Raw genomic sequence first — 17,656 nt, forward strand, 5'->3', positions numbered from 1 at the left:
CACCTTCCATCCCATTCATTAGCCTGATCTGGCTGTAAAATATAGGAATGACATAATTTTGGGAATCTAAGGAAATTCCCCGATTTTGCCAGAATGTTCATTGTATTGCATATTATGGAAAATCCCTGTTGCTTTAATAAGGTGAATATGACAGAATGAATTTAAATATAGGGTTTTCAAATTTTACAAGTTCGGTATAAAAGAGAAAAGGAAGAGATTTTTGGAGCAGATTTTATCAAGAATGTTGTTACAAGTTTTCTCATGTGTTTATCGTCTATGTGCTTTCAAAGAACGGTACATGCAAACCAATTTGCATAGCCAATGTGCAATATTGAAATTATTAAAGCTGTGAAATGTGGAAAATAATAAATATGATAAATATTTCCTGAAACGTTGTCTTTTTAACTCAATTAATTAACATGCAAAAGAGGTGTGCGGCGAAAGTGTCAGTAAAGGCCAGGGCGAAACCTGACAGCGAGGGCGTCAGCCCAGGTGAAAATTAACTAGTAACAAACGCAGGGCGCATGCGCGAGCCGGGAAGTTCAAGCTTGCTGTAGAATCGGTCCCTACACATGTACGACACGTTTGCAACGCCCCGACTCAGGTGTCAATTTGTGGATTAAATTAAATAAAATTAAATATCTTTTTTTCTATATGTCCGTTTCTCCGTCTCCCGGGGAATTGACTTGAAAACACTATGAGGATTACTCAGTTAATTTTTGAGGACAAAAATCATGAAATTGGTGGTGTACGGGAATTTTTTATGGCCAAGTTTTAAGGCCAAAAAAATATGATTTTTTTCGAAATTTTTTTTGACCGAAAATTCGACCCTTTCTCGCTTATCTGATGAATTTTCAACTTCTTTTTGACATATGTGCTAGATATGACTTTGGTGTTTATATTCCTAAAGTAATTTTTGTAATTTTGCTTAGTTTTATAAAAAGAAGTGATTTTCTGCATGGAGTCGTTTTGATATTCAGCTTTGTTTACGTTTCAAAACCAAAACTGAATTTCCCGGCTCGCGCATGCGCCGTGCGTTTGTTACTAGTTAAGGTGAAAACGAACTTGATTTCTATCATGCTTGAGGCTGGCTTATGTAATGCATGTAGTAATCAGCATCACCTAAATTGATCAGTTGGAAGTGATGAATCCGCGGCGCGCGCAGAACTTAACTTGACTTGAAGCGAGCGACATGAGCATCATACAATTTAGTTAGAAGTGGAATGTACCATTTTGATGGTTCCGAAAATCCAATTGGCTATATGCTATCTCCGGGTGTTAACTTTATTTGCTGCTGGTGGTGATTACTTTCTTCATACGAAAAAAGGACGACACCTTACATTGTGAATGTTATTACGTTCATGTGAGAGGAATCCTCATCTATTTGATAGACTAATATTAATACTATTCACGTTGGTTGATACATTCGGACATTTTGACTTCGAAGTCAAGATGGATGCCGGGATGGATGCATGGTCTACACAAAATAATGCCAAGATGGACTCGTTTTACCATCAGCCGGAGAGCAATGGAAGCAAGATGCAAAGTTGTGATGAACCCCGTAGTCACAGGAGTGAAAGTAACGGTGATCATTCATCAGAATTCAATAATGCCAATTGCTGTGAGCAGACATTTCTGCAGAGCAAAATATGGGAAGGTTTTGGGCAAACAACTACACTGCATGGAATGCGATTTTTCTCGAATACAAAGAATCATTGGCTGAGAAGGTACGATGTAATGATGTTTGTATATTTTCTCCTTGTAGAAATGTTTTGCTTTTAGAGCCACAGTTTAAATCATTTTTACCTAAATATACATGTAGATCCACTTTATCAAACGGGCGATTTTAAAGTAAAATAATAGGTGCAGCCAATTACTGTCGCAGCGTGCAACAAGTAACAAAAGTTGCAGCAAAATCCTATTGCCTTGTATTCATGGAAGGAAATGTTTTCGGCTCTCATTGGATTATTCTTCTTGCTTCGTGAATTTGGAGGCGGTCAAAACAAAAGATATAATGTTTAACATCAGTGGTCATTGTTTACGTAATCCCATATCAAAATATGACAAGTTCAATATTTTTGGGACCAAGAAGGTCACAAGAAGTGGAAGACCAAGGGTTACAGGACCGTTACACCTCTTGTGAACACCACCCAATCAGGAATTTTGAATCTAGCTTTATCACTGAAAGGACAACTTGCAATTGTAGGTCATTTAGGACCTTGTTGGTCAGAAAAAATATTGAAATCTTCATGTTGCGACATTACGTGAATAATGATCACTTATGTGAATAATGACAATTGTTACTGATTATCACTTGTTTTGATCTCCTCCAAATGCATGAAACAAAAAGAATAATTCAATGAGAGCTACACAGATTTCCTTCAATTGATACTGAATACAAGGCAATAGGATTCTACTGCAACTTTCAAATCTTGGGTTACATTCATTCAAATTTATGCTGCGGCATCAATATTTTGGACCATTGCAACAAACGAGGTGTCATAATGCGCATAAATAAATTCTGCTTTCGACTGCATATTCCAATTTTGGCTTAGAATATTTCCAAATGGTATGTAAATATAAACCATTTGGTAATCTTAATACTAATTTATGGCGTGTCCGTCCCTCTGTCCGCGCGCTATCGCGTGCTCGTGGATCGCTAACGCATGCTCGCGGTGCGTATCGCGTGCTCGCGGTGCGCTATCGCGTAGTGCGCGGAGTACCGACGGGCGCAGTGCGAGCATCGGAAAGCATTACAGTGACTAACAGGTGCATCTCATCGGACCAATAGGCCTATTTTAAAGACATGATTAACATAAAATCATCAGTTATGGTAAGGTCTATGTAACCCGTTTGCGTTCACATTTCTCCCGATTGAATTGACGGCCTACATCCAGACACTACTAAAATTTCGGGGTATTTTTGGGTCCTCCGATGTGGTTGCAGGACAGGGTTTGGAAGAGGCGAACGATGGGTTTTCAGATTATAGGTACCGAAGTAAGCGTCACAGCTACAAAACAGAGTTGATAGTTGTGTCTTAATCATTGAGAGACGTATATCGTATAGTAGTTTGAAAGGTCAGGAGACAAGTATTATGGGTAACGGGTGTTGGGTAATTAGAGATAGGCCTATCACGAGAACCGCCCAACCCGAGAACCGCGAAATCTAGTATTAAATATAAATGTGAGATTTTGCAGATAATCGCAACCTCAAATAAATGGTAAAATTGGAATTGTATGTGTTACTCAAACGATGACCTCTCTTTAGCTCTTTGTCTCTCTGTACCACTACTTTTTTGTATAGATGTATCAATACAAGAAGAATTATATAGAGGGCACGGTGGCGCAGCGGTACGGGCTCAATCGGTAGATTGTGAGTTCGAGCCCCGGCGGTACCATCGTGTTGTGCTCTTGTGCTATGCACTTTACCTTACTTGCCTCTCTCTACCCAGGGGTGAAATGGGGGGAGCTGTTATGAATATTGTCCATTGAGCGCCGCCCAGAGGTTTGAACATGCCTTGGGCATTGTATTTCAGCTGACTATATATTCTAACGACAGCGGAATAAATGTAACGCGCTTTGCATTTGGTACATTGTGCTCATGTGAAAGGCGCTGTATAAATACCAACATTTTAATTTCAAAATTTTAATTTTAAGAATAACGAATTCATTTTAATCAGCAGAGTCAGCAGGACTGACACGAAACTTTTTCACTTGTGCTTCTATTTTTATTTATTGAAGAAAAACACCATTTTTGTCAAACATTACACATAGTTTTACTTGAGAACAAATAAATAGACTAAAAAATGTTCAGCTCTCAAAAGGGCGGTTTTATGAGCTGGCACCCTACATACTTTAATTCCTGAGAAAATCTAAAATATATAACAAACCCTTATTTAAACCTGTTTAAATCCGTGCAATAAACCCACTCATTTTCATACCACCATTTGGTATTTTAATTAATATGAAGTAGGCCTACTATTTATCCCATATCCAATGCACACATGTAGTCTTAACCAGGACGTGCTTTATGAGTAGGCTGTGAGTGTAATTAGGGCGCGGTACAAATTGATGTAGATTTACACATTTGCTATTAATGGCTAATAATACTCGAAACTAATTTTAATGTATGAAATTCACCACCATTTTCTCCCCCACTCATTCTCCATGTTCTCTTAGGGAGGGAAATAGAAAACATTACTTGATGGGGACGAATTTAATTTCCCCCCAAATAATTAGGGATAATAACTGATGGGTGGGCAGATGTAATTGTCCTGTTACTTTTACTTTTCGTCCTTGAATAAATTCATCAGGTCTGTAGATTATCCATAACGATCAAGACTAGTCAAAACTTTTTCTGGACGTTTCATCAACCATCGGTTGACTTCATCAGCAGTGTTGCTGCTGATATCACACAGTGCTCCAAAACGTCCAGAAAAACGTAAGTTTTGACTGGTCTTGATCGATGAAATTCTTTATGTTAAGGGCATTTCGTGATCGACAGCATCATCCCCTCACTTTTCTCAAAAAAGGTTAAGATTTTAATACCACTGCAAACCTCTGGCTACATAATGGTAAAAGGGGAAAATCTGCCGTACTACGGTATATTACAACTGCTGTTACGTAATTTAATAGTTTGTTTGTTTCTTTGTTTGTATATATATATATAGTTTATTTTTTCATTTTATAACCAACACTACGTTTATATAATTTTCAAAATTCATAGTATAAAGGGACCGTTGAATATTATGCCGGATGATGGGAATGGGAGAAACGAAAAAAAAAATCAAGCAATTTTGTGACCCGTCCCGTCCCCTCCTCCCCCTTAGCGTCCATTCATAATTTTCTGGTTCCCCTTGTGTTCGCGATTTCTCCATTTAAAACTTAGATTCTCCCCTCAAGGAAAACAAAATTGTCAGAATCCTTAATATCTCCCATTCTCCCCTGGCATAAATATTGATCAGTCTCCAAAACAATTGTTCACATTATAACATGATTAAAAATAACTCTCTATATAGGAGCTCTTTACATTGAAATAGAAAACAAAGTTTTAACATTTGTGACGAGATCACGCAAAATCAGTCTGAACTCGGAAATAGTAACTTTTCAGTTTCTTATAGGATAGTAAAAAGCATTTACAAAGATGCATTTTGCAGAAAACCTCATTGAAATTGAACAACCAGTTCCAAAGATTTAAGCAATTAAAGCGTTTCCAAAACAGCAGGAAACATAAGGAAATATTTCCATTGTTTGGTTATATCTCAAAATCAATATTTCCGAGTTTCGACTGATTCTGCTTGATCGCACCACAATTTATAAAACGAAGCAATCAATCTTGATACAAGAAATTATTGGGAAGTATTAGGCTAACAAAATTTCAATTGTTATGTCTCAAAGCCCATGGCAGTTTTTCAAAAACGAATGCGGTTTTTTATAAAAAACTTAATTTTGTGTTCAAAAGTACACAGCATAAAATTGTGGTTCATTTACACAGTTGAAGTACAAATATCAATTGTTTAATACCTATAATCGAATCAAGTAAATTTGTTTCAAAATATTTCTCAGAATGTCATGATTTTACGACAAAAAACTAATAAAAAAAAAGGAAATAGAATATGAATTTGCCGTTTAAGCTGAAATGGACGCGCTGAGGAAAACAAACGCGCGCAGGTGCTTTGAGACATTTTTTAGCCTTCTATAAGTATCTGTAAAAATTTCCCACCCTCTCCTCTAAACCTCTTCACTAATAACATCCATCACGACAGCAAGTCTTTTCATTTCTTCTCTTCGTCCAGCAGCGGTACGGCCTGTTTTTGTATTCCTGAAATGTGTGTAATGAGCGGCAAGTTCTTTGGCCATCGTTGGTGCTGGCTTTGCTCTTATGTACCTGCGTTTAATGTCTTTGATGACATCATACTGTTCTTTCTCAACATCTTCTATTACCTCCGTGATGGTGTCATATTGCATCAAAAGTCTGGAGGATTCTTGCAGATGCAAGGAGGTTGAAATATCCAAAGGCAGCGTCAAGTCTTCAATGTATTCTTCTCTGGTACCGTACATTGTGGGTACACTAAGCGGATTCAAGTTGATCTTCTCCCACCTTCTAAGAACATCATCCGTCTTGCTGATGGTGATTTTACAAAATGAGTTGATGGTCTGAAGATTGGTGAGGATTTGTGTTCTTGGTATGCGGTTTACCACATCGAAGATGTCATCTTTATCGTCTGAGTCTTCATACAGCTTTACTTCCATAGGTCGCTTAACCTTAGGGTCATACCAAACTGACGAAGGTTTTGGGTCTTCGTCGTCCTCTGCATCAAATGGAAGAGGAATAGGAATCGGTGTGTCAGCTAACCAACGTGACAGATTCCGTCCATCTTCAGGGCTTCCAACAGCATCAAATCGATCAGGGGCGCTGTTTTCTTCTTCATCTATGGAGAAGACGATGTTATCCTGGTCTTTGAAGGCTTCACCGTCTGCCTCAATCTCTCGTTCATTACGGAGAACATCATTACCAGCATCGCCTCTGCTTCTCACTATCTTCATTGCAGCATCCGATTCATCGTTACAAGATGGAATCGAGTTGATGGACTGGTGATCGATGCTTAAATCCGACGTTTGATCCCCACCTTGTAAACCTAAGTCACGATTTTCATTGGCTGTACCTTCTGTAGCATCTCTGTTAACGTTGACGGGAGTATGACTGTCATCGCGTTCGCAATCAAGATCCTGATCCCCAACGATATCCTCGCCTGAATCTACCGGTGAAACTTCTACTTGTGTTCCGTCATCCCAGAATGTAACATGTGACTTATGCAATGATCGTGTCTCACTAACGTGGATTTCACGTGAAAGCGTCGCGCATTCTTCCTTTATATCGAAAACAGGGTGTGTCATTGCTGATTCGCCCAAATCGTGTCCACCATCTTGCTTCATTTCCATTTCGTTGGATTTTCCGTTCAGTTTATCCTGTTGTAAGGTAATGGAGAGAAATACATGACATTGTATAAAGGATTGGTATTTGGTGCATGGATGGAGCATTGTAAATTTAAACAATATTCTGCTTCATAGTGTCACGTTTGTCCCCCTCCCGTCCTTTTCGTTTCTTTCTTGTTTCCTTCTTTTTCGCTCATTTCTGTCTTTTTGCTCTGTCGTGTCTTTGCCAAGCACGATTTCTAGATGTCAAACACATACCTTTTGTGCCTGTTCACTTTGGCCAGGTCTTTTCCAATTGAACCGACCAGCAATCTGGCGCCTCAGGTACGACAGGATCCTACCAAGCCGACTTGGCCTCTTGTTCATGTTGTTCTGACTCCACGCAATTTTGACACTCTTCCCCTTGAAATTCTGTAATAAACAAGCAATACATAGGAGACTTCTTGTTTATCAAAGCCTGGTATTATTCAACTCCTTGCTTGAAAAAAACTTATCCGAACTGACGAAGCAAGGAATAAATTCATTTACAGTAAAAACAAGGCAAGAGTCGTAGGCATCATACAATAGAACATAAAAACTTTCAAACATAACAAACAAGCGTTTGTAATGTTTGAATGTTTTATGTTCTATTGTATCACACGAGATCAAATAAATTATGCACATTTAATAAAGTGCTATACGGATGCTGGTTTCTCAAGTTTTCTCTAAACACTTCAATAACATCAAAAGCCATTTATGTTCCCGTGTTGGATTTAAGTGATGAATCTCGGTGACTTATTTTCACATTGGTTTTCCCAAATCACTCAACTTGACTCAAGCATATACGTGTATTGACCGTGTACATTACAATCCCTTAGGCCTAGGCTGGGTCTTGCTTGTGCGGAATTCGGATGGCTGGTGATGGCAGCATGTTTTTGTGGGGGAGAGGCTGATTACAAAGCATTTCACGTTTAACCTCATCCTGAGATGATGGGCCTATGGTAAAGTTTATCTTTATCCTTCATCGGATGCTTCACTTACCTCATAAGGTAAAGATGTCCCAGCTTCAGATTTCTTGAGACAGTTGAGGGGACAAACCCCGTATGACTTCTCTTCACACCAGTCTGCATGTCCAACTTTGCATGAGCCATTCAGCACCTATATGCAAGGCAATATACACAAACAATATCAATTAAGTTTTGTTCACTCACCGTTTGAAATGCATTTTTATCATAATTTTGCGATTAGAATTCTCACGGTCTCGGTATAATTTGTACTAATCTCAAGCTAGCCGAGCTAAACGGGTTGGCCACCCTGTTATAGGCCTAGGTGATAGGAGCTTACCTCAACTTTGGTGTGAGAGACATGACGCATCGAGAGACATCTCGTGATAAAGCTACTGCAACGACCACTCTGTGATTGAAAGCAATAAATAAAAGCAAAATGTAAGTAAAAGCATACAAATCTGCCCCTGCGTCATTTGCTACATGTATGTCACGATAACACTAAGCAGGAGACTGTATCTTCATCATCATCATCACCAGTGGTGTAGCGTTGGTCATCCGATTGGGGGGCACCGGGTCTGATGGGGGGCACAAGCCGTTTTTCGGCCATTTTCCTATGGGATTTTCGATTTCAGATCGATTGGGGGCACGTGCCCCCCCCGTGCCCCTATGACGCTACGCCACTGATCATCACCATCATCATCATCAATCATCATTGGCCATTATTGCCGGTCCACTGCTGGACGAAAGCCTCATCGTGTCTCTACGTATCAAGTAACTCTGTCTCTAGCCTTTATGAATCAAATTACTGTTCCACAATATTGTCTGTCTGTCTCGTCTCTCCATCTTTTGCCATCCCCGATTCCTGTTCCCTAACATAATATAGGTCTCCAAACAGTAGTTGCTGTTGTCCACCTGTTATTCTATACTGATGTGCCCTGTCTAATACCATTTCCTGAGTTAAGCTATTTCCATGGTATCTTGAGACCGTGTTTGATATTATTTTGTTTGTCTTTCTGCACGGGCTTCCTGAAAGACCCCCCTTTTTTTTTGGATTTCGCAGCTCCGAAAGACCAAAATAGAGCTCCGAAAGACCCTTGATTTTGATAATTTCAGCTCCAAAAGACCCCAAAATCGCTCATTCCTCATTTCTCTGTTTTTTCGGCGATTTTCAACGAACAAGCCAAGAAAGACCCTTGATTTTGACTGTTCGCAGCTCCAAAAGTCCCCATTTTACTTGTTCGCAGCCCGGTTTGCAGCTCCAAAAGACCCCCTTTTACCGGTACGCTGTCAGCTCCCAAAGACCCACCACCTCAAAATTCCAGGGAGCATACCCACCAAATTTGTGGATGTGCCCCCCCACTTCGGGGCTTCCTCTCCATTTTTGCTGTAAGTGTCCATGATTCAGCCCTGTATATTAATAATTGGAATTGTACATTGGTTGAACACTTTCCTTCTCAGATAAATTGAAATGCTATCCCCTCTCATTATATTGCAAAGTTATTCCCGCCATCCAGCTCGATTCTTATCTCACCGTGATTGAAATAGTTCTTTACGCATATCTGTTTTGTTTTGTCTTATAATGGAGAGGTGTAAATCAAGGGGATTTTAGGATATACTTACATTCGATGAATCCATCATGAAATACTATTTCTCAAAACGAAGGCTGGAAATCACTAATTCTGTGAAATACCGCTGAATATTATGAACGCAAACCAATCTTGACAACATCTACAAACCCACTTCGCCCAATGTTTGTGTTTGTTGCCATGAGTTTTATACGCGCGTATTGGCACGGGTAACCAAAGCGTTCTCGCAAGGGGCAACGCTTATTGTACGCATTTGACGCATCAACAGCGCGCTGTCAAGGCGCTGCGGTCTCTCCGTTAACATTTTTTTCCAGATTTTTCAAGTGAAAAATTATATTCTTGAGATTTAGACTTTTTGAGTACTTTTTGGGTGCGGGAAAAAATTCAATTTAACGTAACCTTTCAAAGTTGTAACAGTTGGTGAGACATGTCGAAAAAAAATCATTATTATAGTGCACAACTCTGATAAGTCCACAAAATTAAACTTATTTTGGATGGATCAGTATTCCCATGGTTTCACTGCCACAACTCTTCTCCCCGCTCTTCTCTTTTTTGGTAAGGTAATTCTATTTTTTCATATTAATCACAAGCAGGCTTGCTTTGCTCATGTTTAGAACACGACCGATTTATCTTGGCAATCAAAAAATATATAAAAACAAGTCCCGCCGAGACTCGAACCCACGATCTCATGGTTAATAGCCGAACTCACTATAATAGTAAGCCTATATATAGGCGAGCAGTGATAGGCCTAAAGGTAAATTAACATTATAGCCTACTTACCTTCGATGAGTCCATAATGCTATTCAATTTCTGAAAAATACCTTCGAAAATAGTTTATTACTTGTAAATACTACAGAATCTTCGCAGCGCCAACCAATCTCTACAACTTCATCAACACAACTAAAGCCCAGGTCACGCAATGTTTGTCACTGTTGCTTAGCTTCAATAGTGAGCGTGGGATGCGCGATTTGACAATGCATACGCATGGTGCGTGGCGCTATTGTGACGCACATAATGTATCGTGGATATTATCATCGGTGGCTATGATAAAATCATTGATTTCCCATTGTTTTCGCAATATGCATGGAAACTCTCCTAGTCTGGGGATCGAAATCTTGTGTCTAAATATGTGATGCGAACGTAAGCCCTTAAATTTGTTGCGTCATTTTCGAGCGTTTGAGTAAAATATGCTAATCTTATTTACATTGTTATGATCATCATACTTTGTTATCGTGATTATTATCATATGGCCCATTTTATTTGGCATTTTGGGGGCAATTGGCAGGTTTAATTTACTGGGTAAGCAAAATAAGTTACTGGGTGGGCAAATCTGTTATTTACCTCTGCGCTTTCTCTCTCACTATAATAATTTATTACAATTTATACTCTAAACATGCTAAAAGTAACTCTCTATAGCTCTCCTCTCTCTTCTTCCCTTATCGCGAATACCTTTAGTTTATTTCTACTAATTGAACCAAATGATCAAATAGTACATTCATGCATTACCAACTATATAATAGTTTGTGTTAAATTAGTTAAGTGGTTCATCTAATGAAGCAAATTCAGACGCATGGAAATACATTTACTTTACAAATTGATCGTAAAAGTTAATGTTCAGACATTTAAAAGGTTAATTGTTATACGAATGTGACAAACAATAACATGATCATGATTGTGACAGGGCATGTTATGATGGTTACGGAGTGCAAGCACTAAACAATGCCCACCTCTCTTGTTTAATATCATCATAATTATATTGTCCCCTTCAAAATGAAGCACAACTGAATTATATCATATATACTGAGAAAGACTTTCTTTTTTTGGCCTTATGAAAAGAGCAATTGTGCTGGATGATGACGTCAGAAAGCGGTTGAGAATATAATGTAAACAAAACTGGCCCAAATATGGAACCTTGAGGTACACCGTGCAAAAGAGGGCGGGGATCGGAATTTTTGAAATGAATGATAGGCTCGAAACTAGTCTAAAAATTTTTATGTTTCTTAACATCTGTTCCTCCTCCTTTAGATCTTAGAAAAACGTTCGAAATGAAATCACAAGTGAAGCCATTGGCGCATATTTCTAGACTATAACTTCGCGTTTGCTCGAAATAATTAAAAAGTCTTTCAATGTTCTCTCTCTCTCCAGGGCCGGATTTACCATAGGGCCAGATGGGCCCGGGCCCAGGGCCCCCAAAATTGCCCTGTGTAGTGTGCATATCTTCCATTAAAGCCGAAAAACACCAGTTTTGGGCCAAAATATTATGCAAGAAGTGCAAAATTCAACTTCAATTTGGACTAAAACAGTCTAAAATTTAAATTTTTCGCGCGCTTTGCGCGCAAATGTCCTAGTAAAATCTAACAACTTTGCCATTCAAGTGCAGATGCCTTCCTCCTGGTGCGTTTGGGGGCCTCCAAATTTTGGCCTGGCCCAGGGCCCCCAAAAAGGTAAATCCGTCCCTGTCTCTCTCTTCACTCATAACTATACTAGCAGAATAGACATCAGTAATATTATAGTCCAAACTTAGCCACGATTTTGTACAAACTGCCGTTGTTATAATCTGAGTTCCACTTTACACCCCAGCTTGTATTTTGTATTGTGTTATATCAAAAGTGCCTTACTGATTTTCAATGTTGTTATTTTCAGTATACGTATGTTGGGTGTTACAGAAAGCATGCTTGTGACTAGATGCAAATTGAAATTGAAAATCAACTTAGCTATTCACCGACGCGACGACAGAGAAGTTGGTTGTTAATGTATTTAATTAGGTCAATGGTAAAATTCACAGAAAATTGGTGTCAAACATTCGTCATGTAATGCTGGCACTGAATGCCGACGACGAGTAACCGCAGCATCACGATTGATGAAAGTTAAACTTGATTTCGTTCCTAAAAACGAACTATTCTGAAAATTGTTATAATTTTATTTGTTCTATATTCGAAATATCAGATCGATAGGTCGAAACCCCACACACACACCCCTGCAGATAGCGCTCACGACATTAATCTAATATAACTGATTAATTGAGTTTTGATTTCTATACACAATTTTACGCAAGAACGCATTCGCTAGATCGACTCCCAGCAAACACAGATATATGTTTTTAAAATGTTATAAACGCGTTTTGGTTTTGGTCAAAACATTTTGATAATATTAAATGTTGGGTTATATATAGGTCATGAAAACATTTTTAAAACGTTTTGTATATTAATTGTAAAATATTTGTTGGCAAACATTTTTGCAACTATTTTGTCAAAACTTTTGCAAATATTTTGTCAAAACTTAATAACATTATGCTAGAATGTTTTGCATCAAGTTTTCGTAAATGATTTCTACATGTTATTAAAACGTTTTATACCCTTAAGGATTTAGTGCAAAATCTCGCCGACAAACTCGTCGGCGTGCCCGGAACCAAGACGCGGACCCAAGACGGTGTAACTATGCTGAGAAATGCAATAATAAAATGTTTGTCTGCCGATATTCATGAGCAGTCACCGGTACATCGGCTTTATCGGCCCAACTCCTGCATTTCACGCAATTCGATTATAACACTTGACACTCTTTGCTGGATTAAATCGACTGATCCACAAATACTCACGGTGATTAAACTCAAATAAGTACTACAATAGAACCACTGGTGAAGACACAACCAGTGATAAGTCTACACTATATTTATTTATCATGTTTATCGGCACAGTGCGCCTAGAAAATGCAAGACGCCGAGACGACGTTAACATATTTTTCACTGACACTATGGACCACAATGGCCTCATCCCAATGACATAGTTCAATAACTTCAATTAAACAATCATAGTGCACAATTTGACCTTAAGTTGCAGAGTATGAATTTTTGTACCCCGATTTTCAAATGTCATTCAATAAATGTACAAATGTATTGAGGTCCTAACACGACATTTAAACGTTTTCTGTCAAACGTTTGCTGGGTAGTGTCTTTAGCACGTTTCGCAGATGGTGGTACTGTGATGACTTCTTGTCAAAAGTCGGGACAGCACCAACACCATCTAAAGTGTTTTTTGTTCTTTCCTTTTTTCTTGTAGATGCATCTGGATGATACTTGTTCTTGGGACGATAAGCAGCCTATTTTTCATCGTTGGTTTCAACTGCGTTCGTTTCTTCGGATATCCCATATCAAGTATAGTAACCCTGAAATATGTCAAAAACTTAACCTTTCCCGCAGTCACTATCTGTAATTATAATCAATGGAGAAAATCAGTGATAAAACAAGAGAATTCAGAGTTCGTTTCTAAGTTTTTCTTTCCGGTTTTTCGCGGTAACGACAGTTTTAACATCGGTGATTATAACGTCACTGATTTAAATATTACTGCTGAAGTGCTCCGCGGGGCTCATCAAAAGGAAAATATGATCAGGGATTGTACCTGGAGATCTGTGGAGAAATGTACCTATGAAAATTTTACGCAAATCATCACGGACTTTGGAGTTTGTTATACCTTTAACGACCCCAGTGATTTGAGTAAAATATTAACGGTCAGGCAAACGGGGTATGAACATGGATTATTTTTGAGGCTGAATTTGGAACAGTATGATTATTACTATGGTGAAAGAAAGGGCGCCGGATTCAAGGTAAGTCGTGTACTGACTCTTTATTGCCTTTTCGGTAAAACCCATAAGCCTTTGCGACTACACCTGAGAACGTCACGCCGGTCTGCGCCGATGCGCACATCGTTTATCGAATATCGTTACTGCGCATTGCAAGTCGGCGTGACGGCAAATGACGAGTTCTCAGGTGTACTCGCACAGACTTATGGGATATACCGAAAAGGTCAATTTTAGAGTCCACACCAGTTACATAGTCTAAAGCAAGGAATGATGGGATTTACCGAAAAGGGTCGAAAAGGTCAATTACTCGAGAATCCTTGTCAGAAGTAGGTCAGTGCAAAGCTGATAAATTACTTCAAATGCAAATACATGTATAATTAAATTAGATTCACGTTCAAATTGATTAAAAATGAAGAAACCTAGCCCAGGTGTTGGAGTATAATGGCTGAATGCCACGAAACGATAGAGAAGCTTAGAGAAACAAAGTACAAAAGTACATGAGAACATTACATTTAAATATGTTCACTTTTACAGAGTACACTATAATAGAGCGTGTAATATAGTGGCTGTATACGGAAAGATTATACTGCAATAACAATAATTGATTTCGCAGTACATATACGCAGGCGGCATAGGAAGCGCAAAACGTGACGTACGAGGCTGGCGAAGATACAGGGCCGACAGCCCCATTCAAAATACACGGTTAGCAATTACAAATGGAAAATTAACATACTTGCAGTGTGGTACAAGGTCGTACCCCGACGGTTTTAGAGTAAGATAATTTTGCTTTGACACCACATAACAAATTTAGAATTGTTTATGAAGATTTCATGATTATGTGTTAATCCAATGGCGACCTCAAAATTGGCGATATCGCTTCCATCACCGCCTGCATATACGCTAATTATGCTGAATACCGGATAATCTGGCTTACTATAAACACGCACAGATATCGTCATGACGTCACACCGACTTGCAATGATGCGCAGTGGCGATGTTCGCTGAACTATGTGCATCGGCGTGACGTCAAATGACGACATCTGGGGTCTAACCGCAAGGAATTATGGGATTTACCAAGACGGTCAATAATATACTACAGGGGAAGCCACACGTTTGCGCAAATGAAACCAGTCACATACTCAATGCGCAATCAAGCGTGTGATTCGTGTCAGAGATTGACTTGTGGAAGAGGTGATGCATATTATATATTTTTGTCGTTCTGTAAAACAAAATCTAACTGACAAAATAAGACGAACATTTGGTCGTTTCATTCCATTGCTACATGTATCATATTGTGAAAAACCAAGTAACTGAGGTGTTGGCTCAATATGCTATAGACTTCTCCGTAGTCACTTGCCCATTTTGCATACTCTGGCTATTACATTTAAGCATAAAACTCTGATTTATATTGATGTGTGCAACTGATAGATTTTCACATCTGTATCTGATCTTTTCAGTCACCGCACTCCCTCTGTTTGTTAGCTTCCCAAATGGACTACTGACTTTGCCTTGCGGTTAAGATTTTTAACACGGGACTCTATGGAGACTAAAATTGGCCATGATGTAATGCATCTTTAAATGGATCTGCCTTGTGGTTGGTCGCCCATATCTCGCTATGGTTTAAATCTTCCGGGCCCGCGCCATTACCATTAACTACACCGTACACAACTATCTGTGGTATTTGCGGCGCTTTTGTGTTGACGCGAAAGTTAATCTCTCATCAAACATCTAGCGTGTCTTGTACTATACCATGCTTAGTACTTGTGGTTAATGGACTGATAAACAAGTATGCTTGACAGTGTGTTTTTAGAGAGCAAAGTCCCGGGGTAAAGTTCTGCTTAAAATTCAAAGTCCATAGTCGGATTTTCGGCAATAAACTGGTAGATTCCAAAATCAGAATTGTTCAGTATTAAAGTGAGCCATTATAATTATGCAAGATAATGTTGCATTCAATTACTTTTATTGTCACTAACACTAATCATCTGATATTTTTAACTCTTTATGACCATTTTACTATTGAATACTTTAATTTTAATAAACATCAGTATAATTTTGAGTTCAACGAAATGGGTTCATCATGACTAATAATAACATATTTTTAATAAAATTCGACTATGGCATAGTCTAAATATGCTAGGAACATATTTTACTTCATGCCCCTATGTTGACATTGGCCAAATAAGCTGTATTTTTGGTGGAATGGGTCCGAATTAATAGCACTCGATATCCGCCATTTTGGAGAAATTTGGAGAACTAAAATGCCCAGCAACTTTCAATCAAATACAGGACAAGTCACAAGACAAGACAAGTTACACTATTTATTTAGGGGTGGTCACTCAAAAATCATGAATACTAAGACCGCATTAACCTTTTTGACATGATGTACAGCTATCATCAGTAGATAGCATTAATTTGTGTTTTACAATGTCACTGTGTGTAGAATAATTAAGACAGAAATTAAAACAATAAAACACCCAATTTAAAATAATTATGTACCATTTATTTAGATGAAATATTTTGCATTCGGCACAGACAATCCCAGCCAAAAGTAGTTGGAACTAGAGTCAATAGATTCTGAGTACAAGCCGCCGGCGATAAATATAACGTTAATGGGTCAATTTTGACCAATTTCAAAATTTGACCTTCGACCCCTAAACTTTGACCGTCACCATTGACTTTTTGTTTTGTCTCTTTAAGGTCTATCATATGCAGCACTCAGATTTGCCATACCTTACTGTTTGAAATTTTTCACATTTTGACCTTTTGACTCCAAAGTACAAAGAAGTCACCATTGACTTTTTGTTTTGTCTCACTAAGGTCTATCATATGCAGCACTCAGATTTGCCATACCTCGTTGTTTCAAATTTTACACATTTTGACCTTTTGACCCCAAAGTAAGCATTGTACAAAGAGGTCACCATTGACTTTTTGTTTTGTCTCACTAAGGTCTATCATATGCAGCACTCAGATTTGCCATACCTCGTTGTTTAAAATTATACACATTTTGACCTTTTGACCCCAAAGTAAACACTGTACAAAGATGTCACTATTGACTTTTTGTTTTGTCTCACTAAGGTCTATCATATACAGCACTCAGATTTGCTATACCTCGTTGTTTGAAATTTTACACATTTTGACCTTTTGATCCCAATGTAAACATTGTACAAGGACGTCACCATTGACTTTTTGTTTTGTCTCACTAAGGTCTATCATACAGCACTATAACTTGACATATCTTGTTGTTCAAATTTAGTTTGTATTGCATACAGGGTCAAAGGTCAAGCAATGATCAAGCTGTGAACACCCTGACTACCCATGTCAGTACTGACCACAGTGGTACTGACTATTACATACATTAATAAGAGCTCCAGCACATTTTGTTTGTAGAAGAAGAGCTGGTTGCCAGAAAGAAAGAAAGAAAGAATTGGCGTAAGACAGAACAAGCCGACTTTGTCGTCGGCTTGTAACAACTATTTCCGTGATACTTGGCATAGTAAAATTTCACTTTCTTTGGTGTAAAGTCTGAACTGTTACCTCCTACTTCAAACCTCCCCCTGCCAGGCATATTTGAAGT

The 17,656-nt window shown here is 38.5% G+C and overlaps 1 protein-coding gene across 3 annotated transcripts in view; it reads left to right on the forward strand.

Moving 5' to 3' along the window:
- The first annotated feature begins 1,469 nt into the window (after positions 1 to 1,469).
- The window catches only part of LOC140160679 (acid-sensing ion channel 1C-like), a 33,441-nt gene continuing 17,254 nt past the window's right edge, over positions 1,470 to 17,656 (forward strand). For all 3 annotated transcript variants that reach the window (XM_072183964.1, XM_072183966.1, XM_072183965.1), the window contains exons 1-2: positions 1,470 to 1,727; positions 13,563 to 14,106. In XM_072183964.1, the coding sequence (XP_072040065.1) occupies positions 1,498 to 1,727; positions 13,563 to 14,106 (774 nt within the window). In that variant the 5' untranslated portion in view covers positions 1,470 to 1,497. The remainder of the gene's footprint in view (positions 1,728 to 13,562; positions 14,107 to 17,656) is intronic.

Source organism: Amphiura filiformis, chromosome 9, assembly GCF_039555335.1.
Source record: "Amphiura filiformis chromosome 9, Afil_fr2py, whole genome shotgun sequence".
In the NCBI taxonomy this organism is placed as follows: Eukaryota; Metazoa; Echinodermata; class Ophiuroidea; order Amphilepidida; family Amphiuridae; genus Amphiura; species Amphiura filiformis.